This window comes from Sus scrofa, chromosome 9 (genome assembly GCF_000003025.6).
Source record: "Sus scrofa isolate TJ Tabasco breed Duroc chromosome 9, Sscrofa11.1, whole genome shotgun sequence".
In the NCBI taxonomy this organism is placed as follows: Eukaryota; Metazoa; Chordata; class Mammalia; order Artiodactyla; family Suidae; genus Sus; species Sus scrofa.
In genome coordinates, this window is record NC_010451.4 from 65,488,797 (window position 1) to 65,515,206 (window position 26,410).

The following is a 26,410-nucleotide window of genomic DNA, read 5'->3' on the forward strand; positions in this document are numbered from 1 at the left end:
CTACTGAGCCACGACGGGAACTCCAAAAAGGCTATTTTGAAAGCAGGCCCTTTGTCAGACAATTTTAGGAAGATACAAAATAGAAATTGAGAACCTAGAAACCACTTAAAACTACTCTTGTGGAGTTCCCATCATGGCTCAGCAGAAACGGATCTGACTAGGAACCATGAGGTTGAGGGTTCGATCCCTGGCCTCGCTCAGTGGGTTAGGGATTCGGGGTTGCCATGCACTGTGGTGTAGGTCGCAGATGCGGCTTGGATCTGGCGTTGCTGTGGCTGTGGGGCAGGCCGGCGGCTGTAGCTCTGATTCGACCCCTAGCCTAGGAACTTCCATAGGCCGCAAGTGCGGCCCTAAAAAGCAAAAACAAACAAACAAACAAAAACTACTCTTATGCACACACTTCTTGGAAAGTCTTCTGCTCCCACAAGGAAGTACCCATCTACCCATTTTGAAGACTTCGGTTCTAGAGTGCAATGCCTTGAATACAGCAGGCACTTAGGATATTTAAATTTATTTATCCTAGGAGTTCTCTGGTGGTGCAGTGGGTTAAGGATCCAGTGTTGTCCCTGCAATGACTTGGGTCACTGCTGTGGTGTGGGGTGACCCCTGGACCGGGAACTTCCACATGGTGCAGGCATGGTCAAAAATAAATAAATAAATAAAATAAATTTATTTATCCTGAAGAAGAAACAACAGAAACAAAAGCATGCAGAGAAGAAACCCAGAGCAGGGTTGAGGAACAGAAAGCAGGTCTGCTCTGGCTGAAGTCAGTCGTGTGAGTAGAGAGAATCCTAGGAAACGATGCTGGAAAGGAAGGTTGGAGTCAGAGCACCAGGGGCTTGAGGGCTGTATTAAGGTCTTTGCGCTTCAGCTGCATTTCATGGTTGCTGAAGAGGGTTTAGTAGAAGCAGCCATGATGTGATGGCAGGAACACTTTCCTGAGAAGAAGAAGACCTGGGTACAAATTTTGCTTTGGTCACTGTGGGGCTTTGGGAAAGTCTCTTTGAGGCTTCATGTCTTTGGTCAAGTTTCTTGGAAGCAGAGCCCAGGACAGGGAGTTGGATACATATAACTTATGGAAGGACTGCTTTCAGATACAGGGAGTGTGGGAAGCAGGATGAAGAGGAAGTTGTCAAGCCAGGCTGTGTCTCAGGTAAAGACTTTGGCCTGATCCGCAGATGCTCTGGGTGTAACCCACTCCATGGCATGCCCTCCTTGGGGCGAGGGACCAGGCTTTGCACCTCACACATGTTATCAAGTTACCATGGGCCATCGTAACTTGCAGTGATGCCAGGGAGGGGCTCCTCTCAGCAGCCGGAGTGGCCCCCGGAGAAGGACGCAAGGGGAGTCTTGCCCCATCACTGCAGCAGGGATGGGATTGTTGGCCACTAACAGCGCTATTGCAGTGTCTACCCCAGCTGGGTTTCACTTCACAGCAGGCCTGGAAATTCCCTTGTGGCTCAGTGGGTTAAGGATTATGATGTTGTCACTGCAGTAGCTCGGGTTGCTGCCATGGCATGGGTTGGATCCCTGGCTTGGGAACTCCCACATGCCACTAACCTGTGCAAACAAAACAAAACAAAACACCAAGCCTAACATGCCAACCTCACTGAGCTGCTGTGGGAACCATGAAATAGAAATTCTAGGCTCGGAAGCGGCAACAGCAGGGACAGAACCGTGAGACTGCATGGCTTCCAGGCATGGGCTGGAGCCAGCCTGTGTCAGCTCACAAGATCCCACTGGGAAATTTTCAGAACTTTGCAAGCTGGTTGTAAAACACAGCCATTATTTAAAATTAAGTTACATAAGCTTACAATGAAATCATTATATTGAAGACAAAAGTAAGAAATAATTCAAAACTCCTCGTTTCCTTACTATTCTACTGTTTTACTACTGTCTATGCTCTTGCCGACTGTCACGCCTACTGTATTAGTTGGTGAAAACGTTATATAATCATGAGCTACTTACTGTGTTTCTCCTTCCAACCCCACCTTCAGGGACCTCTTCTTGGTACCTTGAAATTGACCCTGGTGGGAGAATTTACACATCGGGGTTTCTGTTTTTGCCCCAGTGAACCCACTGTTATATCTACCAGCACATCCCTGCTTCAGACAGACTCACTCTCCCCCTCACACACACAAATGTGCACACAGAAGCCAAACAATTATCCAAGGAAGGTGCTCTGTGGACAAGGGGATCGGTGGGTGAGAAGCTTCTGTTCATTCTTGGGATTTTTACAGCTGGGTGTTAGGGAGGGAAGAAACAATATTGGGGGGGGGTTCTTCTTCCTCCTCCTGGACCCCTGTATTGTTTTGCAGGTAGGATCTACCTGGTCCCTATGAAGCAGAAGGGGCGTGTGACACATAAAAATTTCTCAGGTGCTTTGACTCATCTGAAATTATGGCTGTTGATTGATGCATTTCAAATGCTCTCCTGTGTCTGAGAGGGTGGGTACCACTTTTTGTGCCCAAGGTTCAACAAAGGGGCGAATGATGGGAACTCATTATGATGCAGGAGCTCCCCTGCAGGAAGATTGAATTTTCCCAGCTCCTGACACTTCCGAACTGAAAGAATGAGTCCATTTGAAGCCCTGAGAGAGAGCAAGATTTAATTATTAAGGTTGTTTTATTTACAGAGGCATTGTTATTTAATCGATAAATTCTTTGTTGTAAACCAACCCTTAGAGGACTCTGAACAGGAACCCTGCACACACAATTGTAAAATTGTGACAAGTCTTGGGTTTAAGGTTCAGAAGCACACACCAGCCAATTTGCCCAGTCAAAACTACTCTCCCTCAACAACAACAACAAAACAACAACAACAAAAAAAGACAAAAAAAAAAAAAAAAAGAAAGGAGTTCCCGTCGTGGCGCAGTGGTTAACGAATCCGACTAGGAACCATGAGGTTGCGGGTTCGGTCCCTGCCCTTGCTCAGTGGGTTAACGATCCGGCGTTGCCGTGAGCTGTGGTGTAGGTTGCAGACGCGGCTCGGATCCCGCGTTGCTGTGGCTCTGGCGTAGGCCGGTGGCTACAGCTCCGATTCAACCCCTAGCCTGGGAACCTCCATATGCCGCGGGATCGGCCCAAGAAATAGCAACAACAACAACAACAAAAGACAAAAAAAAACAAAAAAAAAACAAAAAAAAAAAACTACTCTCCCGGGTCCACCCACCCTAAGGAGGTGGGAGGCCAGGAGGGTCACCCATCTAGGTCTGACCACTCCCACTGAACTTACAGACTTGATGACATGTTGATGCTTATTTAAAACAGAAACCTTCTCCTGCTCACTTCCCAGGGGTTCTGTGCTAATAAATTGGCATTAATAAGGTAAACTAATTGGGGGTGGCCAGGCCCACAGGCCGGATTCTCAGCTGCTACCTCTTGGCTCCCAGCTCATGCTGATCCTGGCAGCCAGCAGGAATTGTGCTGGGGGGGCAGGGGGTGGGATGGGGCAGACACAGAGGGGCTTGGGTCCTGGGACCTGTGGACTGGAGCACAGGACCCTGGCTTGCTACAAAGCCCAAGAGCAGTCTCCTTTGCTTTGCCCCAGCCTGGTGGGTCTGGTCCGATGCGAAAGGAGGCATCCAGAAGCATCAGGACTTATGGGCCTTTAGCAGAGTCTTACAGAAGATGGAAAGGACCGGCAAAGTACAGGGACCACATTTTCCTGATAGAAAATGAAGAAACATGGTCAGACAAAGAATTTTTGTACATGTGCTATGTGCAAGGGGGCAGTGTTCGAAAGACAATTTGGAGGCTGAAATGTTGCCATGGATAGGACATTTCAATGGCTTATGAGAATAGGAGTTCCCATTGTGGCTCAGCAGAAATGAATCTGACTAGCATCCCTGAGGATAAGGGTTCAATCCCTGGTCTTGCTCAGGGGGTTAAGGATCTGACGTTGCCATGAGCTGTGGGGTAGGTCGCAGACATGGCTTGGATCCCACGTTGCTGTGGCTGTGGTGTAGGCCGGCAGCTGTAGCTCCGATTCGACCCCTAGCCTGGGAACGTCCATGTGCAGCCCTAAAAAAACAACAACAACAACAAACAAATAAAATAGTTTATGAGAAAAACAGGAAAGACTATTGTAACTCTTACCTAGAAAATCATTGGCTACCATGTTAGAGGTCTTCTGTGGTTGCTATATGAAAATAAATATATTTTTTTGGCTGCCTTTTAATAGCAGCATGGTTATTTCTGTCAAATGTGTTTATTTCTCCAAGAAATAATTCAAGCAAAGTGGTGTCCATTTTAAACATAAAAAGGGAAACAGACAGTTTTCAGGCTATGAAGACAGTCAAACCTCTTTTTTTTTTTTTTTTTGTCTTTTGTCTTTTGTCTTTTTAAAGGAGGTTCCCAGGCCAGGGGTCTAATCAGAGCTGTAGCCGCTGGCTTATGCCAGAGCCACAGCAACGCCAGATCCAAGCCATGTCTGCGACGTACACCACAGCTCACAGCAACACTGGATCGTTAACCCACTGAGCAAGGCCAGGGATCGAACCTGCCACCTCATGGTTCCTAGTCAGATTAGTTTCCACTGTGCCACGACAGGAACTCCAACAGTCAAACTTCTTTATATTTCCTTTTTACAGTCTGTTCATATTTAGATATTTGGTAATGCCTAATCATAATCTGTTAACTTCAGTTAGTCTGCATTTATTCATTAACGGGGCATTCTTTAGATGGTCTCATGCCTGCCTTAGACCATAAATATCTGCGTGATTCCTTGACCAGCAGCTGGCACAGCACCACCTACTGGGAGGTACTTTATTCAGAGATGCCTGCTCTGAACAATTGTGCAAGTGGTGCACTGCCCAACTCCAGGTAGCACCAGTCAGAATGTAGTCCAGTGCTATTCAATAAGACTGTCTGGGATGATAGAAAGGTTCTTCAATCGGGGGCTGAAATGGGGTGACTGACTGAGCTGAATTTGTAAGTTTCATCAGTTTAAGTAGCTACCTCTGGGCTAGGGCTACTGTCATTGGACAGTGTCTCTACTCACAGTAGCTCTGTTTTTATTCATACGTTCATTCATCCATGGAAAAAATATTTATGGAGCCTCAGCTCTGAGCTGCGTGCCATGCTGGGCTCTGTGAATGCCTAGAGAAGACAGTTCCCGCTCTCAGGAAAACTTCTGGTCTAGTTGGGGAGACATGTCTATAAAGAAATAAAGGGAGTTCCCGTCGTGGCGCAGTGGTTAACGAATCCGACTAGGAACCATGAGGTTGCGGGTTCGGTCCCTGCCCTTGCTCAGTGGGTTAACGATCCGGCGTTGCCATGAGCTGTGGTGTAGGTTGCAGACGCGGCTCGGATCCCGCGTTGCTGTGGCTCTGGCGTAGGCCGGTGGCTACGGCTCCGATTCGACCCCTAGCCTGGGAACCTCCATATGCCGCGGGAGCTGCCCAAGAAATAGCAACAACAACAACAACAAAAGACAAAAGACAAAAGACAAAAAAAAAAAAAGATATGAAAATATAATACTTGAAAATTAGAAATAACCTGAAATAAAGTCATAGAATAAAAGAAATAATTAAATTAAAAAAAAAAAAAGAAATAAAGTGTTCTATGCCATGAAGGGAGTATTTACCAAGTGCACGGCTGCCCAGATGAGAGGCTAGGTCTGGCAAAGAGCGAGATCTCTCCTCCTCTCACTGCTGGCAAGATGTTTCAGCTGGATCTTATTTTTTTAATTTTATTTATTTTTTGTCTTTTTGCCATTTTGGGGGCTGCTCCTGCGGCATATGGAGGTTCCCAGGCTAGGGGTCGAATCGGAGCCGTAGCCACCGGCCTGCGCCAGGGCCACAGCAACATGGGATCCAAGCCGCATCTGTAATCTACACCACAGCTCACGGCAACACCGAGTCCCTAACCCACTGAGCAAGGCCAGGGATCGAACCCACAACCTCACGGTTCCCAGTCGGATTCGTTAACCACTGAGCCACGACGGGAACTCCTAAGCTGGATCTTAAAATAGGAGCACACCACAACGTTAAAGGGAGCAAGAGTGCTCAGGAAGAGGAACTGTTTAATATGTTTTAACCGTTTGATTATGATGACATGGATGCTTTGGTGGTTAGCACTGCAGGATCCCTCTCAAGGCTATTTGCACAAATGCATCTGTAAGACAGCTGTAGAAGAAAAAGCTCTTGAGACAAGGGTTTCTAAATGCCAGGATTCCCCACTGGGGAGGGACCTTGTTCATTCCCATTTGGGGACAGGATGATGAAGCAACCTGTCTAGAAAAATCAGTCTTTAAAGATCTCTGGAAAACCAAGTTCTCATATATTTAGAGGGAGAAAGAGAAGCTGGGCTGTCTTCTTGAGAGCTGGTTAGAGGGAGGAGAGAGAGAAATGTCTGCAGTCATTCCCATGGTCAATAACCAGGCATGGGCTTTTCACTGCAGCAGGGAACAGCTTCAAATAGCCTACTTTCCCTAACACATTTATGCGGGTGAAATTTGCCCCAAATGATGATGGCAGGTAGCCTTTAAAGGGGGAAATACGACACACTACTATATATAAACTAGGTAAGTAACAAGGACCTACTGTAGAGCACAGGGAAATCTATAATAACCCATATGGGAAAAAGATCTGAAAAAGAATGGATATATGTATATGCATAACTGATTTATTTTGCTACATACACTTGAAACTAACACAACATTGTAAGTCAACCACACTCCAATAAAATTTAATAAAAATAAAAAATTGAAAAATAAAGAGGGAAATATGCTCTGTATAAAAGCGTGCTTAGGGGAGTTCCCACCATGGCGCAGCAGAGACAAATCCAACTAGGAACTATGAGGTTGCGGGTTTGAACCCTGGCTTCGCTCAGTGGGTTAAGGATCCGGGGTTGCCATGAGCTGCGGTGCTGGTTGAAGACACGGCTCAGATCCGATGTTGCTGGGAGCTACCACTCGAATTGGACTCCTAGCCTGGGAACCTCCATATGCCACGGGTGCAGCACTAGAAAAAGCAAAGAAAAAAAAGCATGCTTTGGGGCAGCTGCAACTTTTGCCTTGGTTACAAATCAGGGAATAGAAATGGGCTGCAACGCTGGCCCAGACTCCAGGCTGTTACCCACTGTTCCAGCCTTCACTCCCCCATCTGCCAGGAATGGAATTTTGCCTGCTCAGGGTGGAAGACTGATTCCACACCTTGGGGAACACTCTAAGTTAGGGAGCTAATGGCATGAACATCATGTGTATTTTCAAGTGACCTCAGGGACTCAGCTCTCCCACCCTTAGCAGTATATATATATTTTTTAATTAAAAAGCAAGAAGTGGGAGTCCCCATCATGGCTCAGCGGTTAACGAACCCAACTAGCATCCATGAGGTTGCAGGTTCGATCCCTGGCCTCACTCAGTGGGTTAAGGATCCGGCGTTGCCGGGAGCTGTGGTGTAGGTTGCAAACGCGGCTTGGTTCTGGTGTTGCTGTGGCTGTGGTGTGGGCCGGAGGCTGTAACTCCAATTGGACCCCTAGCCTGGGAACCTCCCTATGCTGCAAGTGCAGCCCTAAAAAGCCAGAAAGACAAAAGAAAAAAGGTAGAAAAAAAAAAGGCAGGAAATGGGAAAGCATTTGAAAGATGCTCTCCAGCCTGGAGCTGGACTGGGCTTTTCTTTCCTTTGACTCCTCTTGAGGGTGGAGAGCTGAGAAGAGGAGGCACTGAAGAATGCGCTGGATGTGGGGACAATAGGGGCTTCTGGAAAGGACCACCAGCACAGTGGGGTCGCCAAAAGGGAGAGGTATCAGGGTCCAGTGTTTTTGATTCCCTCCCTCCTTCTCTTATATCTTTGTACAAATTGAGATCTGAACTTCCCTCCTGGCCTAGGGAGAAGGGGGAGGGAGAGGCAGGAGAGGAGAGGAAGGTTTCTAGCTTCTTGGGGGACCCATGGAAAATCGGGGCTCCCTAGTGGCTTCTCCCATTGGCTTTCTCTGCTCCTGTAGGAATTCCAGGAAACCTGCCCACTTCCTGCACTATAAGGGGCGTAGGTTCTGGAACTTTCTAAATTTGCTCCTTTTTTTTTTTTTTAAATCTTTTTAGGGCCACACCCACGGTATATGGAGGTTCCCAGGCTAGGGGTTGAATCAGAGCTGTAGCTGCCAGCCTACACCACAGCCACAGCAATGCCAGATCCAAGCCATGTCTGCAATCTACACCACAGCTCATGCAACGCTGGATCCTTAACCCACTGAGTGAGGCCAGGGATCAAACCCACATCCTCATGGATGCTAGTCAGGTTTTTTAACCACTGAGCCTCAATGGGAGCTCCTAAATTTGCTCCTTCCGTATTCCCTCAGAGGGTCCACCCAGCTTGCTTTTCTACATCCTCACCCACCCGTCTTGCTTTCCCTCAGTGTGGCCATCACTCTGTTCTTGTTCTTCCACAGGAGGCCAGAATTCCTATCCTTCAGTGCTGGCCACACGATGAGGCAGCGTAGGGGGTGTGGGGAAGTGGGGAGGGCCACGCTGGAGTCTCCGAGGTCTTTGTGTAAAGGCTGATTCTACCACTTGCCACCTTCAAAGTCCCCAGGACCATGCTGAGGTTCAGTAATTTGCTGGAAGGACTCACAGAACTCACTGGAAGCTAGTGTGCCCATGGCTATGGTTTATTATAGCAAAAGGATACAGAGGAAAGCCAGCTATGGGTAGAGGCATGCAGGACAGGGCTTCCAGTTATCCTCTCCCAGGAGAGACATGGGGACGGTGCTCAACCCCAGCAGCAATGTGTGATGATATGCACAGAGCCTGCCAGCCTTCGTACCTGGGGAAGCTCACCCAAGCCTTTGTCTCTTAAAGACTCTTAGACTAAGAGTCTCTACTGAGGCTCAGTCACAGAGACATGGGCTTGTGGTTGACTTGAGTTTCCAGCCCTCTGGAGGTCACACCCCCAATGCCCCCACCATAAACCACTCTGTTAGCATAGACCATCTAGTGATTAGGTAAACAAAGACGCTCTTGTCCCTTGGACATCCCCAAGGTTTAGAGATTCCCTCCCAGAAGCCCAGGGCAAAGGTTAGACCTCTCTTGGGGCCAAGTTAATTCTTTACCATTTCCCATCTGTGTGATGTTGCAATTTTGCTAATGTCATTGAGCCTCTATTTCCTCACCAGTAAACTGGAGACAATGATGCCCCTCTCACTGGGGGGTTGTGAGGACTAAGTAATCTAACATATGGGAAGGGCCTGGAACATGAAAGGCTTCAACAAAAATTGGGTCCCTCTTACGCACCTCCTAAACTGACCCAGTATGTCATTCCTTGTCTCTTCTTCTTCCAACCTCTTATAGCAATTGGCTATTTTCCCCCAGAAAAGGATAATACTATACATGTTATTAAGTTCCTCCTCCTCCTCCTATTGATGGGTCAAAGGCTACATTAAAGTCTTGATGGCACTGCCAAATTGCCCTGCATCCAGCTAAACATCCAACGATAATGAACGGAACTGCCTGTTTCCCCACACCTTCTGGGGACCATGTGGAGGAAGGTGGCTTGAAGGGTATTGCAGACACTGGTGGGACCCAGGCCTGTCCCTCAGCATTCCCCATACCTGTAATGGCAGTGTCCTGCAAGCATTTGAGGTGGTGGTGGTGGTGGTGGGGCTTTCTCTTGGCCTGGGCTGGGGATAAGGCAGGGTTTGTGCAATTTGCTTGGGAACCATAAGATGCTAGGAACTATGAAAAGCATCAGTGACTCACCACTCAAACTTGACAGAGGACACAGGGAGTAGGTTTCAGGTCTAAGGTCAGCAGAGTCCATGTCTGCAGGGGTTTCAGCCAGAACTATGGAAGGAAATGAAGCAGGAAGGCCAGATAAATGTCTGGAAAGAAAAAAGCAACCATTTCCTGTCTTTGGCACTGAGTCAGCCTGTTCCTGACACACTAGTTGACCAGCCTGCACTGGCCAAGACTGGTCTCTGTCCCCAGAGTCTATCACCAGCAGGTGGTGCCCCTCCCCTAGGCAGGACAGGCCAGCAGGCGGGGACACCAAGGCCAAGGAAACACCTGCTTTGCTACTCTCGGGTCCTCTGGCACCTCTGCATTGCCCTCAGGCCCAGAATTAATTTCTTTATGATAAGGCCCTGAGACTTGAATTCCAGTTCACTTTCAACCACAAATTGCAGTGTGATCTTCCATCTGCATAGGCCACAGGGTTTTTGTTTTTTGTGAGGTTTTTTGGGGGTTTTGTTTTTGTTTTTTGTTTTTTGTTTTTTTTTTTTTTGGCTGTTTTGTTTTGCTTTGTTTTTATTTTAAAACAGATGAAAGAAAGGAAGAGAAGTCTGGTAATAGCTAACATTTGTTCAGAGCATATTGGTTTACACAGGGCCTTATCTCATTAGTGTTCACTCCACCCCCTTTTTAGATGAGAAAAAGAAGTCTTAGAGAGGTTAAGTGATCTGCCCAAGTTCTCCCTGCTGGTCAACCCGCAAATCATGTGTTCCTTCAACTTGACCAACCTGGAAGGTTCTAATATTGCAAATCTAAGATTTTCAGCTCCCACCCTAAAATGATAAAATAGTTATAATTAGGTGCTGCCAGACACATGTAGGTTTTGAACTATTACTTGAACAGGTTACTTGAGCTTTAGTTTTCCTTTTTTTTTTTTTTTTTTTTGTCTTTTTAGGGCCACACCCGTAGCATACGGAGGTTTCCAGGCTGGGGTCTAATTGGAGCTATAGCCACCGGCCTATACCACAGCCACAGCAATGCCAGATCCAAGCCACATCTGCAACCTACACCACAGCTCACGGTAACACCGGATCCATAGCCCACTGAGTGAGGCCAGGGCTCAAAACTGCAACCTCATGGTTCCTATAGGATTTGTTTCCACTGAGCCATGACGGGAAATCTGAGCTTTAGTTTTCTAATCTAGAATTATAATCGGTAATATTGATTGAGTGCTCATTATACACACACTGCATGAATACTACACTACATGAATTGTTTCATTTACCCTCACAACAACTCTATAGGGTAGCCTAATTATCCCCATTTTACAGATGAAGAAACTGAGGCTTGGAGAGATCAACAGCACATTGGGCATAGAGAAACCAATAGGGATTGGAACACATCAGAAGGCTCCAGGAGAGCATCTTCAAGAAGATAAAATAGAGTAGCTGATAGGTCTGAACAAATGGACATAGACAATTGGTGGAGTGTTTAGAGTTGAATTATAGGTAATTACCATATACGAAACAAGACAAATAAAATGCCAATTATTAAGTCTATAAAAAACAAAAAGTTTGCAGGAAATGAAAAGGTGAGTTGTGAATAGGATTTAAGTAATCATAATAAATATGAATTCTGATATATCCAATATCAAGATTTCACTAAATTGGGAGGCTAGAAAGGGAAGGATATATACGAGATGAAGAGTGACCTTCATAAGATGGAATTGAGAGATAACACCTAAGGAGTTCCTATCATGGTGCAACAGAAATGAATCTGACTAGGAACTATGAGGTTGTGGGTTCAATCCCTGGCCTTGCTCAGTGGGTTGAGGATCCGGCGTTGCCGTGGGCTGTGATGTAGGTCACAGATGCAGCTCGGATCCGGCGTTGCTGTGGCTGTGGCATAGGCCAGTGGCTACAGCTCTATTAGACCCCTAGCCTGCGAACCTCCATATGCTGCAGGTGGGGCCCTAAAAAGACAAAAGACAAAAGACAAAAAAAAAAAAAAAAAAGAGAGAGAGAGAGAGAGATAACTCCTAAAACAGAAGCAAGAAGTATGTCATTTAGAGATTCGGAGGTAAATAGCCAAAGAAATATATCAGAAGTGTTGAAAGGGATGACTTCCAGAGATGGGAAACAGGAGGGAAACATATTTTACATCTTACAGATACACATTCAACCAGGGGCTTGTATAGCTTTAATACTACTTTTCAAAAGCAATGAAGGAAAAATTAGTAAGTTGCCCAAATTTATCCACAACTGATGTGGTGGAGGTAGGATTTGAATCCAGCAGGCTGCCTCGGAGCTGATGCCACCGCCACCAAGCAATGCCACCTAAAAACACCTTCCTCCCAGCACAGTAAAAAATCAGTAACTGATCTAAACAAGATCCAGAGGCTGACATACAATAGATGCTTAGAGAAGGGAAATGATTTTGTTCCAGGGAGACAGCTCCCACTGGACACACCCACTAAGGAGAGGGGTCCTGCCCTGAGTCCAAGCCTGAGGGGCTCTGGTGCTTCGAAGCTCCTTCCTCTAACTTTTCCTCTAAGTGTTCCCCCAAGTGCCTGGGACTAGATGGAGCTCCCCAGTCTTCAGAGTCTCCCCTTCAGAGAATCTTCTAATAACACTCTACAGCCTCTCCCGCCTCTCTCCAATGGGGTTGACCAGACAGCCCAAGAAGCTCCAGGACTGGCTGCTACAGGGCCTTAGGGGCAGGCCCCACTCCAGGAGGAAGCCCTCTCTTGTTCCCAGGATTGTGTGAGATTGGGCTGCCAGAATGATGCTGAGACAAAATTTTGAGTAAAGTCACATGGTGTGTATAGACAAGACCCTGAAGAAAGTTTCGCCCAGGGTTCCTGACACCTAGGGGCAGCTATGCTTTCAGCTCCTGTCATATCAACCCCTCCCTTTCACATCACATAGCTGTTGCCCAAGAGCTGTAATTAGAAGTCCCAAAGCACCTTAGTGAAGAGTGGGACATTTTGTCAGGCATTGGGATAATTTCCTCCATCACTGGCAAGTATTATTGAGCACCTACTATGTGCTGGAGTTGGGGACAGCAAGGAGAACAAGATGCAACCCTGCTCTCTGAGAGCTCGAAAGCTCGTAGGCTGGAGGGGAGACAGAGAGGCAGACCGGTACAGCTCAGCCAGTGTGGGGCCAGGGCCAGGGCTGGGTGAGCACAGAGAAGGGGGCTGAACATGGTTTGCCGTGGGACTTCAGAGAGGGGCTACAAAGGGAAACTGTGGTGTGGGGTGAGGAACAGACTAGAAGCTTCTTCCAAGTGCTCTTCCTAGCTTAAGATTCTCTGATGTCCCCATCCAGATCTTTCCACGGTTTCAGGTGATAATGAGCTGGGGTCCCTGCCTCTGCAAGTTAACCAGGGGCCTCACACCGTCTCCATTTCTGAGCCAGAACAGACCTGAAGGGATCATCCAATCAGCATATCATTGTTTGGTTGAGAAAACCAAGGCCCAAGAGGAAGTGTCTTAGGCATGTCAGGGAGTCTCAGAGTCAGGAAGAGCCCCTGATCTCTCAGCTCCCAGGCCTGGGCTTCTCACACCTTAACTCAAGTCTGGACGCTGCTGGAGCCCCCTTCAGGCAGACAAAATTTCCCCTTTTTAAAGAAGACTCACTCTACCCACACGAGACTCATAATCTTTCTCACATCCCCGATTCCGGATCCAACCACTCTTCAATCAACAAACGTTCCTGGTGAGTCTAGGAGAGGCAAGTCTCCTTGGGAACACAAGCTGTCTGACAAATTTCTGGCCCCAAGAAGTCACAGCCCAATGGTGGAAGGGCACATACAAAACAAACTCGTGATACCTCTGGGTCTCCAGAGTACTTCCTCCAGAGTATTTCCTTGGGGCGCAGTAGGCGATCAGCGAACAGAAACAGAAAATTATCATTTTCTGCAAAGAAGCCCGTGGGTCGGCGAGAAAGTAAAGACGGTCCTGGTTCTGCAAATAGCTCCCCAACGTGCCCCGGCGGGGCCGCGCGGGAGCAGCCTGCCCTGCTCCTCCTCGGTCCCGGTCCCCGCTCGGCGCGCGAAGGGAGGGGCGCGGGGGCGCGCACGCAGGGTGTCGGGGACGCGCCGGCTGCTCGGGGACGCGCACGGGTTGGTCTCTGCCCTAATGCGGCGGCTGGCGGCGAGAGGCGCTGCAGGGGACGCGGGGGAAGTGGCGCCGCCGGCAGCGGACAGCACCGACTGCGCTCCGGGCCGGAGCCCGAGCCCTTGCAGGTAGACGAGTGGGGACACCGGAGAGACGAGGGTGGGGGTGGAACGGGGGTCGTGGAAACCCACCTAGCGACACTCCGTTGTTCCCGCCCTCCTCTGGCGGTTTCCATCCCCCGAACTGTCCCCATCCCCCTCTACCCACATCCCCCGACTCGACCCTTCTTTCTACACCTTACCTGCGCTGAATCCATCCCTGTGTCCCTGGCTGGACCCCGCCCCATGCAGCTCCCCATCTCCTGCCCGCCCCAACACCTTTTTATCTCATTGGCCGCATCCCCTCCCCCTTCCCGCACCCTCACTCTCTTCCTCTTTTCCTTCGTCCCTGCCTCACCTCCGAGCCCTGCCCTTACCTGTTTACCTCACACCCCACTTTGTGTGACCCCATCCTTTCTATTTTTCCGGCCCCAGGCACATCAGCCCCGGTCCCTGCCCTCCCTGTTCTGGTCCCCACCTCATACCCCCATCCCGCCAGGTGCCTGTCTCTCCATCAGCTCCCTCCAGTTTCTATCCTTCTCGTCCCCGCTGCATGCCCTGTCCCAGCCCCTTCCCAGCTGCCCCTTGGTTTCCTCCTCCACCATAGTCCATCTCAGGAACCGGATCTTCTCCCCCTTGCCTATTAGCTGGCCCGACACCCATCACCTGCCCTTCCTTGCACAGCCTGTAGCCACACGGCCTGTACTGAGACCCCCCAAACCTGCCATTGGGCCCTCCTTCCCTGCTTGGGGAGGCCCAGGGTCCAAAGGCCCTATGTACTCGCTGTTGCAGAATCCACATATAACCCCTTTCTGCGTGTTTGATCCTATTCATGGCTTGGGGCAAAGGATGCTGGGTGTTAGTAGGCCTCTCTAATGTTCCTCTTCAGCCACCCTCTTCCCCTCGGTGTTCAGGTTTATTTCCTAGATGGACTAGGGGAGGAGGTGTTAAGCTTAGGGAAACTAGGATGGGGGAGAGGCAGGGGCCAAGGAGATGTCTGAGCAGCCTCTTCCTGGTCTTGAGCTGAGCTCTGGGATGCAAAAGCCTGAATGAGGAGCCCCACTGAAGGGCTAAAGAATTTTGGATTTTAGAAAGGATGCTTCCGTAGCCTCCAAGTCAGCACTTTGGCATCAGGAGGAGCTGTCATGAGTGTGACCCATGGGCTGGGCTGAGTGGGCAGAGTGCTGAATCACCTAGACTCTGGTCCCCATGGCAGCCCCTCTCCTGCCCTGAGCCAGGTTCTGCTCCGAATTCCTTCCTTAGCCTTTGGCAGCGGGTGTGTGTGTGTGTGTGTGTGTGTGTGTGTGTTGGGTAGAGGTGCTTCCTTCCTTGGTCTGGAGGAGTAGATGACAATGTCCCCTTTCTGCCTGTCTATCTCCCTGGTGTGAGGGCCTGGTGTGTCTTATCTACCTTGGAACTCTGATGAGCCCTGCTGGGCCACCGTCAGACCCCCGACAAGGGCAGGCCACAGGGCTTCGGGACCTGGCTGGGCAGGAGTTGAATTGTTTGTTTGGAGCTGAAGACTGGCAGGTTCAGAACCCACCAAACTGACAACATAAGTAGGAGAAACCCAGGGAAAATGTGTGTGGAGCCCCTGGGGATGGGGCCATGCCAGCCATGGGAGCAGGGGGTGGGGGAGGAAAAGGAGGATGGCAGAGACCTATCTCTCTCTGGTTTGGGGGTGATTGGAGCTGGTGAATTTGCGTTGCCAGAAGAATTGAAGAAGATGGGGGTGGGGTCTGCTATGCATCTAATACATTCTACCTTTTGTCCTGACAGAGCTGGCACTTCTGAGGGAGTAATTTCTTCCTCTTGTGTTTAGATTCAGCTGAAGGGGTGTACGTGTGTGCGTGTGTGCGTGCCCGCGTGTGTGTGTGTGTGTGTGTGTGTGTGTGTGTGCGTGCGTGCGCGCGCGGAAGGAGAGAGAGAATGAAAATGAGAATGAATAACACAAATGAGAAAGAGATTCAGTCACATTTAGCCCAGAAACTGTGTTTGTCACCATGAACCAGAGAATGGCAGCCCAATTCCTGCCCTGGGGACCTCAGCTAAAATCTGAAAATCTTAAATTGGAGGCGAAGAACAAATTGCTGATGGAGCCCACCCCTTCTTCACAAGGCTCCCTCGCTTTAGAAATCTGAGTGGACTCCTTCAGCTTATAAGCAGCAACTCTGAATGGGACTCAGACAGTGCCCAGCAATGGGGGTGGGGGTGCAGCGGGGGACTGGCTGTCCTCTGCTTTGTCAACCTTCTGTGCCCCTCCCGTCATGGGTAGGGGTGGGGCGGAAGTGTCCCCTGGCTTTAGCACTCCCAGGGCTGCCAGCATTTCCTGGTCCGTGAGAAGGCATCACCTCGAGGCGACTACGAGAGCTGATTGGATTAAGGTTCCGACATTGAAATGCTTAATTGGGGCTCAGGTTAAGTGGGGGATTCTGATAACAGTGTACATCCTTCCTAGTTCTGTGCAGTGAATCTCAGCCCTCATCCCTCCTTGGACATCCCAGGGGCTACATGGGGATAAATTGAGGCACACAGAAAGGGGAGCCAGCTCCATGACAAGCTGGAGCAAGACCCGGCTGGCTCCCTGTAGGTGACACAGGCTGTGCTTACAGAGCCGCGTCTTTCAGGGGCACATGGAGGAGGTGGCTGATACCCAGAGGTTGAGTTCTGGCTTTGGACATTTGCAGGGGCGGTGGGGGGGGCAGGCAGAAATAGGACAGAGGAGGGTCCTATTTCTGCAGTGACTGACAGGCAGGATTCCAAGGCTCCTGTCACTCCATTGTTGCAATATGTCCCTTCCCCTGGCACCACTCTCCTCCACAACCATCCAAGAGCTTCTGTGTGAGGATCATCATTGAGTTTTTTTTTTTTTTGCTTTTCAGGGTTATGCCAGTGGCATATGAAGGTTCCCAGGCTAGGGGTGGAATTGGAGGTACAGCTGCCGGCCTATACCACAGCCACAGCACCGCCAGATCCGAGCTACGGCTGTGACCTACACCACAGCTCACGGCAACACCGGAACCCTAACCCCCTGAGCGCAGCCTGGGATCGAACCTGCATCCTCATGCATGCGAGTCAGGTTTGTTACCACTAAGCCACCATGGGAGCTCCCATCTTTGAGTCTTTAGAAAAAGAAATTCTTAGGAAACCTGAAAGAGAGAGACAGAGAAATTCAGTCCTCGGTCTGTTTGGTCTGAGAAAAGAGGAGGAGGGAGTTCCTGTCGTGGCGCAGTGGTTAATGAATCCAACTAGGAACCATGAGGTTGCGGGTTCAATCCCTGCCCTTGCTCAGTGGGTTAAGGATCCAGTGTTGCTGTGAGCTGTGGTGAAGGTTGCAGACTCAGCTCGGATCCCGCGTTGCTGTGGCTCTGGCATATGCTGGTGGCTCCAGCTCCGATCAACCCCTAGCCTGGGAACTTCCATGTGCCGTGGGAGCGGCCCAAGAAATGGCAAAAAGACAAAAAAAATAAATAAAGAAAGAAAAGAGGAGGGAAGAAAGTGGGAGGAATTTAAGGCTGGTTACATACTTATTCAGCAGATACTAATTAAACCTTACAATGTGCTGCTCTGCTAGGTACTGGAATTGTAGAGATGAAAAGTAAGGCATTGAGGGTTTGGGATGGAAATGCTGTAGCATTTGGTTGTGATGATTGTTGTACACCTAGAAATGTAATAAAATTCATTAAGTAATTAAAAAAAAAACAAAGAAAGAAAAGTAAGGCAGGGTCCGATCTCTCAGAGCTGCCAGTGGAATGGAAAAGAGAGACACGTCATCAGACCAGTAACATAGATAAGCTTGAGTGAGGACATGGGGCCAGGGATGTTGAACAGCAGCCTCATCCATTCTCGAGGCCTCAGCCCCTTTCCTGCACAGCTAGGAAGAAGGCAGGGTGGATGTGATCAGCAGATGGCTCAGCTGCCCCAGAAGTTGCCTGGGAAGAAAAAGATGGAGGAGGAGGTGAGATGCCAGATGTTACCAGATCCCCTCAGTACTGCTTCAGCCTGATGGGGGGATCTCTGGGGGCAAGATCGAGGCTGCTTAACTCTTCCATTCTGTTTCCTTAGCGCTTATATTTTAGGGGCAACATGTGGTCAGAATATGCTCAAAATGTGAGTGAGTCAGAGGGAAGGGGCCCAGTACCTGCCCTTGGGGAGCCCCTATCTGATGGGGAAATGCAGGGACAAGGTCTTGTTCAGGAAAGTGAGTAAAAGTATCTTGAGCTTTGACATGTGTGGTCTTGGAGCTCTGGGAGGCCCGAGTCCCATGAGAGTCATCAGAGAGGTCCAGGTAGGGGAGATCGGGTTGGTGGTGATGGGAATCTTAAGAAATTATGCTCTTGAGCACGAGTCACCATGAACATCCATAGCCGAACTGGGAAAGAGCCTAAGGATGGAGACAGCAGCCTCACCGGTCTGAGGAGCACTCCGTCCTCCCTACACATCTGATTCCATTCATTTCACTGGTGTCTCCCGAGCCTTTGAATGTATCCCAGGAACGAAGCTGGGCATTGGGCCTATAAGCCAAGTGGGAGAGACAGAATGAAAACAAATTAACATTCAGTACAGGAAATGCTCTGTGTGAGGTTCGGGATTCCTGGTATGGTAGGAGTCTGGTTCAGGGGTCCTGTGCGCAGCAGTAGCACGTGGGTTGGGTAATTGCACCACACTGCTTGGCTGCTTTGGCTGGAGCTGCCTGATGTCACACTTCTGAGCATTTACTTCAAATACCGGCCCCGGCCTAGCTGCAAGGGCAGATGTTAGATGGTCCTTGGGGACGGCAGGGAAGGCCTCGGGGAGCTAATGGCTGCGCTGGCCGGGAACATTGGTCAGATTGTGCCAGTTAGCTTGAGAACTCTTGAACCACCCTCCTTTCCTTCAGGTGGCATCCGGAGTTCCTGTCGTGGCACAGCGGAAATGAATCCGACTAGGAACCATGAGGTTGTGGGTTTGATCCTGGGCCTCACTCAGTGGGTTAAGGCTCTGGTGTTGGTGTGAGCTGTGGGGTAGGTCGCAGACACCGCTTGGATCCCGCGTTGCTCTGGCTTTGGCATAGACTGGCAGCTTCAGCTCCGATTAGACCCCTAGCCTGGGAACCTCCATATGCTGCAGGTGCGGCCCTAAAAATCAAAATAAATAATTAAATATATATATATTTTAAAGTGGCATCTTACAATAGTCATCATTATAGAGTGCTTACTATGCGCTGGGCACCCTACTATATGCTTTATAAGCATCAGCTCATTTAATCTTCATAAGGGTTAACCTTACAAAAAGAAGTGTTGTTAGGATCCTGGGTTTACGCCCCATGAAACAGACCCAGAGAGGTTGTAATTTAAGATTGTAGAACAGGTGGGTTGCAGAGCTAGGGTGTAAACCTTTATTGCTTGACATCAAAGCCCATGCTCCTCTCCTATGAGCCCTCTGACCTGATAGGGCTGGAGTGTTTTATCCACTTGTACAGGGTTCTCTAGGAAAAATTGTTAGAAGGGATGAGTTAGCATGCATTTTTGAGTACCTGCTGTGTCCTTCTGAAGGATCCAGAGATGCAGTTCCCTCTTTCCAATAAGGAGAAGTAGGATGGAAACATGTGAACCCTTGGGAATAATACGGACATCGCATAATTAAGTCTTCAGACCCTGGACAGTACAATTTCAAAGGAGGGAGTGATGCCTCGGTGTGGCTGTAGGAGTTGGGGAGGTGATAGGGCATCAGAGAAACTGCTCAGTTTTTGACTGAGCATTCAAACCTTGGTTCTGGCACTTGCTAGCTAAGGAGACAGGCTCCCAGTCTGTAAAATGGGGGTCTTCATATGAACCCTGCAGAGCTGTTATAAGGATTCAGTGTAATAAGGCAGTGAAGGGCCAGCACCACCACCACCCCGCCCCCCCGGCTGGCAGTACTCACCAGATGCTATAGCTTTTCTTCACAGAGGGCTGGGAATGGAGCTGAGCCTTGAAGGATTGGTAGAACTTGAATCTGGAAGGGAAGGTGAGAGTTTCCTAGGCGAAGGAACCCACCAGGGGTTTAAGCAAAAACTTGATGGGTTCAGGTTTTCTGGGGGGGAAAAGTGGTTTGCCTCACCCTGCCTGCTCTCCCCAGGTTCCTGCAGTAGAGTCTTATAGAAAAAGGTATCTTCATGAAAAGCACGAGGGGCTTCTGTTTGACTTCCTGCCCCATCATTAACTGAGCTTAAATGTGTTTCTCTCTCTGAAATTGGAAGATTGCTGAAAGTTCCTTGCCTCAGAAGCCCCTGTCTCTGGAATTTATGTCATTGATGAATTTCTTATCTTGCCTTTCCTTTCCCCAATGCCATGCTGCGAAAAAGTTGGAGCACCTGGGCCTGGTAGGGTCATCCCCTTAGGCTGTTATCACTCCCTCCACCCCCACTCCTGCAGCTTCCCTCCTCTGGGAAGCAGCTGCCTGCACATCTGCCTCCTCCTTCACCTGCTCCTCCTCACTCTTCCCCTCCCAGGCTGGGCCAGCCCCTCCTGAAAGGCCTCCCGGCAGCCCCTCTCCCCGTCATTATGATGCTAATCGTGTTGTTAATTTTTCTGAGACGCAGAAAGAAAGCCCCAATCTGTTCTAATGAATTTAATTAGAGAGGGGCTTGGAGGGCTTCAGAACCTCTTACCCGGATCACAATAGACCGAGTTAACGAGATAAACAGCTTGGGATGGGCCACTCTGGGGTCAGAAGGGAGGATTTCTGGCTCAGTCCTAGAGTGCGGGAGTTGGAGGAAGGCTGTGTGTGCAGTCGTCCGCCAGGGGGGTTCTCTTTGGGGCTCCTTCCATCTGCCCCACCCAGACCCATGGATATTGTTGCGTATGTAGTTCTGCTTCTGGGTGACATGACCCTCTGCAGAGGTTTGTCCTTCTCATCGTCATCACCGAACACTGATTGAACACCTCCTGTGTGGGTTAGAGGTCCTGTACCATCTTCTGGAGCAAAATGGAGGCTCGTGAGACCTTGTCTCTACCCTGAAGGAGACAAGAGCTGTATCTCCAAATATAAGAAACAGTTGCTCCTTCCAGACAGTAAATGCTGGAAGGTTGACAGGAGATGACATTGGGTTTGGATGAACTGGGAAAGCCTCTTGCAAGAGGAAATACTTGAGACATTAAAACTTGAAGACTTAATGATCAGAGCTGCTGAAGGAAGAGCAGGTCCAAAGGCAGGAATGGGCAGGGGTTGTCTGAGGCGTGAATAAATGGCATGGCTTGGGTGGTGGGTGCCTGCAGTTCAGCAGTGAGGGACATGTCTGGAGCAGGGGTACTGAGACTAGTCGTAGAGGACCCTGAGTGCTGGGGCCTTTACTCTTTGAACCCAATCATACCAGGGTCTCACTGTGTTCCTTCTCGGAGCACTTAGCACGGTCATTCTGGGGAAGGGCCCAGGACAGGATGATTCTGACCTTCGTGCTGAGTTCACTTTCCTGGATCCAGTTTAGGCCAACTGGGTTAGGTTGGCCAGATGCTAAATTTTGTTCTCAGATCTTGTGACTTTCTGGGATGAGAGTGAATGGCTGGCAGGGCAATTCCAAGGACTTTTCCCAGGGATGAGAGTTCCTTCTTTACTGATGCTGGCCAATTTGCTTTGGCACTTGCAAGTATTCAGTGGAATCTTCCAGTTCCAGGGTCACTGAGTTTCATAATTCATCTCTTTGTTATCATCAAGGGTTCTCTGAATGTGCATGTGTACATGTGTATGGGTGTTTGTGTACATGCTGCTCACATTATTGGAATTATTCCAATTAGATTCGGGTTCTAGTGTGACCTTCATTTGCAATACGAACGTTAATAAACATGTCTGGGCCTTAATTTCTCCATGTGCAAGATAAAGGGGACGTGTCATCCCTTTATCCTATTGTACATGGATGCCTAAACCGAATGTTTTAAAAATAGGATTTTAAACATGAGGCGGTATTATAACTATCATTTTGAGAGAAGGATAACATTCAGCTGAAATTTTTATTTACTTTTTTTAAAGATTTTATTTTTTTAATTATAGTCGATTTACAATGTTCTGTCCATTTCTGCTACACAGCAAAGCAACCCAGTCCTGCATATACATTCTTTTTCTCACATTATCCTCCATCATGTTCCATCATCAGGGGCTAGATATAGTTCCCTGTGCTATATAGCAGGATCTCGTTGCTTATCAGCTGAAATTTTTACATCGATTCTCTCCCCCTTAGAACCTCTTGACTTGTGAGACTAGCCAGAGCTTTATTTGGAAGCACCAACAAAGACTGTGCTTTTTGTTATTTTCCGGAGTCTGCCTGGGCTAATGCATAATTAGTAGTGGAGTCAGTACACTGCTGTCAGGTGATGGTTGACCTCTCCGTGCATGTTTGTATGAGACACATTGTTATAATGCCACTGTTACAATGCCCATTGTGTGGTATTTTTCCACATGTTGGAGGTGACATGTTCTTTATGAAGGAAAATGCCTCTGAGGCCACAGACAATTTTCCTATGCTGACGCAGGCAAGGATAGAAACTAGATCTCTTTCTGATCATCATCACGCACTGAGTGGAAATGAAGCCTTTGTGACTCATGTTGGGAGTCTAACCAGTGTTCTCTGGCTGATCCCAGCTCCGAGCTGTGCCTTGGTTTGTTTTTACATAATGTTCATTGCATGTGCAGTTAGTCTTTGAAGCCTCCAGCACTGTGCATAGCACGCTTCTGGGTGGCAACTTGTTTTGAGAGAATCTTTAACTCATAGAATGTTAGAGGTGGTCCAAGATCATTATTTTACTGATCAAGAAACTGATACTCAGAAGAGTAACATGATTTATGACTGTGTGGCTAGTTGCTGTGTTTCCAGATACTGGCCCATCAGGAACCTTAAAAACTATATATGAACCTAGTAATTGGACAAGAGGACATGTATTTAAGTTCCTTGAAGCATGATCTAAACTAGAAATGCTTTGGAATGTCAGAGAAGAGAGGATGTCAATGTAAACTAAAGTCCTTGGGGACAATTTTGAAGAGCAGCAGGGGCTGGTCTGGATCTCTAGAGATGGGTAGGATTTGACTATAATGGTAAGGAAATGGCATTTCTGGTAAGGTAAGGAAGCATAATGGAGAGTTTAGAAAAGGGAGGGTGTGTGTGGGCATTGAATTGACCAGGCTGGAGTGGTGGAAGGTGCAATTAGAGAACTGGGACTGGTCTCCAGAGAATCTTGCATCTAAGGAATTGAACTGTGTCTTGGAGTTGGTGAGAAGCATTTAAAGCCCCTTAGCTGAGCTTGCTGTTGCCCTGAAGACAAGATTGTGCTGTTAGGAGAAGTGAATGGGAAATCCCTTCACAGGCACCTAGTGCTGTCTGGGGATAGGTGTCTCTGAAGGAGTGTTTGGGGAAAAGGAAAGGGCTGGAACTTTTCCTTGGGCACTGGTAGGGAGCTTCATCGCTGTCCAGGGTGCTGACCTCCCCTCTGAAAGATTTTTCCTCCCCCATGATGCCAGGTTAGAAGATAAAGCCAGGGAATGCTAAGAACCACCCAAAAGGGATCTGGGAAACAATTCTGGCTAGGACTAGGTAGCATGTGGGCTTTCTGGCAGCAAATCAGTTTGCAGCATCTGACTTCACAATCCTTGTGATGAAAGCAAAAGTTTGGGTTAGGGAAACTAGTAATCGCCCTTTTAAGAAGGAGAGACCATGTGTGTGCACATATGCATGCCAAAATGACCCAATTTATAGCCCCATAAGTTTTGCCTTAGAGGAGTTCCCGTCGTGGTGCAGCAGAAACACATCTGACTAGGAACCATGAGGTTGTGGGTTCAATCCCTGGCCTTGCTCAGTGGGTTAAGGATCTAGCGTTGCCATGAGCTGTGGTGTAGGTTGCAGATGCGCTCAGATCCGGCGTTGCTGTGGCTGTGTTGTAGGCCGGAAGCTATAGCTCCGATTATACCCGTAGCCTGGGAAACAACATATGCCACGGGTATGGCCCTAAAAAGACAAAAGATGAAAAAAAATTTTTTTTTTGCCTTAGAGTCCTTGAGTTTACATGAAACATTGCTTGTTTCACTGTGAAAATGTAATCTTTCGATTCAACATTTAGAATGCCTAAAACCTCTCCAGTTTACATGGAGAGAGCAGCAGAAGTTCCCAGAAGACCCTTCTCTTTGCTTCAAACAAAACAGCTAAATGTTCAATATTTGTGCTGTCCAATAGAGCTTTCTGCGATGATGGGACTATTCTGTACCTGCACTGCCCAACATGGTAACCTTTAGCCACGTGTGGCTACTGAGCCCTTGGAATGGGGCTGATGTGATTGAGAATTGAATATTTAATTGAATTGAAATAGCCCTGTGTGCACAGCTTTAATTTCAGAATCCTTGACATTTGCCACTTACTCTTGCTTATTTGTCCCTCCTACCTAAACCTCACTGACTTAAAAATGGACTTTTGAATGGGAGTGAGTTTGACACATTGCTAGAGAAAATCCCACACCGAATCTGAACTGAAAGTGTGCACCTAGCTGTGAGTTTGGCCCTTTTTTTATTGGATACATGATGCACTGCAGTTTTCCTTTCAAGGGCAGGGAGAAGCCTCCTTGGATTCTGGCTCTGATCCCAGGGACCTGATTTGAGACTTTTTGGAGTCTTGAGTGGGCAAGCAGCACAGTGTGTATGGCTCTGCAGTGAGGTGGGTACAGAGGGTGTGCTGTTATGTCAGATGTTTGTGAGCATCTAGCAGAGAGAAGTTCCTGGTCTTAATCCAGCTGCCTCTCCGACGGTAGGCATCATTTCATCTTGTGTACCTGGTATAGTGGATGTGGCCCAGGCTGGGGGTAGGTGTCAGTGGTAGAGGTACCAGAGGGGGAAAATCCTTGAAAATGCCAATCAATAAGCAAGTAATAATAACATGTCAAAAGACTGGAGCAGAAACTTTCCACTGGGTTGGCACATGCCAGCATACATCAGTCTGTATAACCTTATCGAGAACATCTTTGATTTCTTTGGGTCTTGAGTTTAAGGCTAGCTATGTATAAGTCTGGTTTCCTGAACCAGAGTGCATGCTTTTTGAAGCTATGCCTTGCAGTTTTCTTCCATAGAATCTCAGCATTCTGATAGTAATCCTTAATAAATGCCTGCTTGCGAGTAGCTCATTGTTAGCCTAGAGCTATGGGTTAGACTCCCAGAAAATGTGTGCACATGAATACAGATAATACTTACCAAGCCCCTGCTGGGCATAAGTCTCTGTACTTGGTGCTGGGGGCAGAGACAAAGGAGGAGCCAAGGATAGTTGATCTCAGTCTGATGGGAGAGCAAAGGCAGGCACGTGTAAGAAATCACACACACACACACACACACACACACAACTGATAGACAGAAACAAAGACTGAAGTGGTAGCTGGGAGACAGAGCTGGGGGAGGGCTGCAGGATGCTGGAGGGGCCATTTTCTGTGTGTGTCTCTGTCTGGCCTTTTCTTGAGGATTCCCTTCTTCATGAGGCTTAGCTGGTACCAGCCACCCCCATGCCTGCAGTGACAGTGCTGCCTTTATGGTGGGTCAGGCAGCTCACTGTCTCTCTGGGACTGTGCTGAGGCGCTGCTGTCCTGAGCTTGCCTCTTCTGTGATGAAGACACCCAGGGGGAGCGGGGGAGGGGGTGGTATGTGGAGGAGAAGAGTGTGAAAGGGAAAGAAACTCCTTTTTCTTCTTGTCACTGCAATGTTAACAGGGTCCTGCTCTCAGACTTCCTCCTGGTCACAGAAGGGGCTTGTTAGAGCTCTAGCAGCTCTGTTCCACGGAGCCTTGTGTTGCAGGCTCAGGTGCGGCTCCGGAGGAGACAAGAGAAGCAGAGCTTAGGGACGTTGGCTCCCCACAGTCGCCTGAGCTCCCTGCTCTACTCTCAAGGTGGGTGCACCGCCTGGTGGGGAGCAGGTGGGCCGCCTCTCCCAGCTGGGGCTGGGGCGGGTCTTCTCCCTCTGACTCACAGAGAGGAGCCTGCCCTTTTCCATCCTCCACGCGCACATGAGTCACCTGAGATCTTGTTCAAGTGCAGAGGTGGAATCAGTGGGTTTGGATTGGGCCTGAGAGTCTGCCTGTCTAACGAGCTCCCAGGTCATGCCAGTACCGCCGGTCAGCAAACTGCTATCTGATTGTCGCGACCCCTCACATGTCCACAACGTGGCAGCCTGGTAGCCTCATCTGGGAGATTTTTAAACATGCTGAGGCTGGGACCCACTCTACACCAAATGAATCACCATCTCTAAGAGCTGGGTTTCAGCACTGGGATGTTTAAAGACCCTCCTGGTGATTCCAATCTAAAACCCAGACTGAGAACCACTGGCTCTCTGGATAGGTTTTCTCCTCCCTCTGATCTGCTTTTCACCTGGCTATTCCTTCCTTATCCTATGAGACAATAAGTGCCCCAAGGGCACAGCATGTATTGCTTGAGCTTGTCTGACCAGCCCTGGCCTCAGTCAGCACAGGGGCAGTGAGCTCTGTCCCTCTGGCCATTGCTCTCATCAATGTACCGCGAGCCATGAGGGATCAAAGAATGTGGCTGGATTACAA

At 48.8% G+C, this 26,410-nt stretch overlaps 1 protein-coding gene and 1 long non-coding RNA gene across 34 annotated transcripts in view; one reads left to right on the plus strand and one right to left on the minus strand.

Moving 5' to 3' along the window:
* Window positions 601-13,718, minus strand: LOC106508565. Of its 2 annotated transcripts, XR_002335785.1 has the most exons (4): window positions 13,500-13,718; window positions 9,697-9,780; window positions 1,969-2,027; window positions 601-938 (listed from the first exon to the last, which is right to left on the minus strand). It is a non-coding gene; the product is annotated as an uncharacterized LOC106508565 (long non-coding RNA). The 2 variants fall into 2 exon arrangements; XR_001305509.2 differs by having other exon boundaries at window positions 601-2,027.
* Window positions 13,769-26,410, plus strand: part of NFASC (neurofascin) — a 213,048-nt gene continuing 200,406 nt past the window's right edge. For 26 of the 32 annotated variants that reach the window (XM_021063230.1, XM_021063244.1, XM_021063243.1 and 23 more), the window contains exon 1: window positions 13,781-13,914. In XM_021063230.1, coding sequence (XP_020918889.1) covers window positions 13,808-13,914 — 107 coding nt within the window. In that variant the 5' untranslated portion in view covers window positions 13,781-13,807. Of the gene's footprint in view, window positions 13,915-26,410 lie in introns of all 32 variants that reach the window. The other 6 variants (XM_021063237.1, XM_021063254.1, XM_021063238.1 and 3 more) reach the window with 4 other exon arrangements.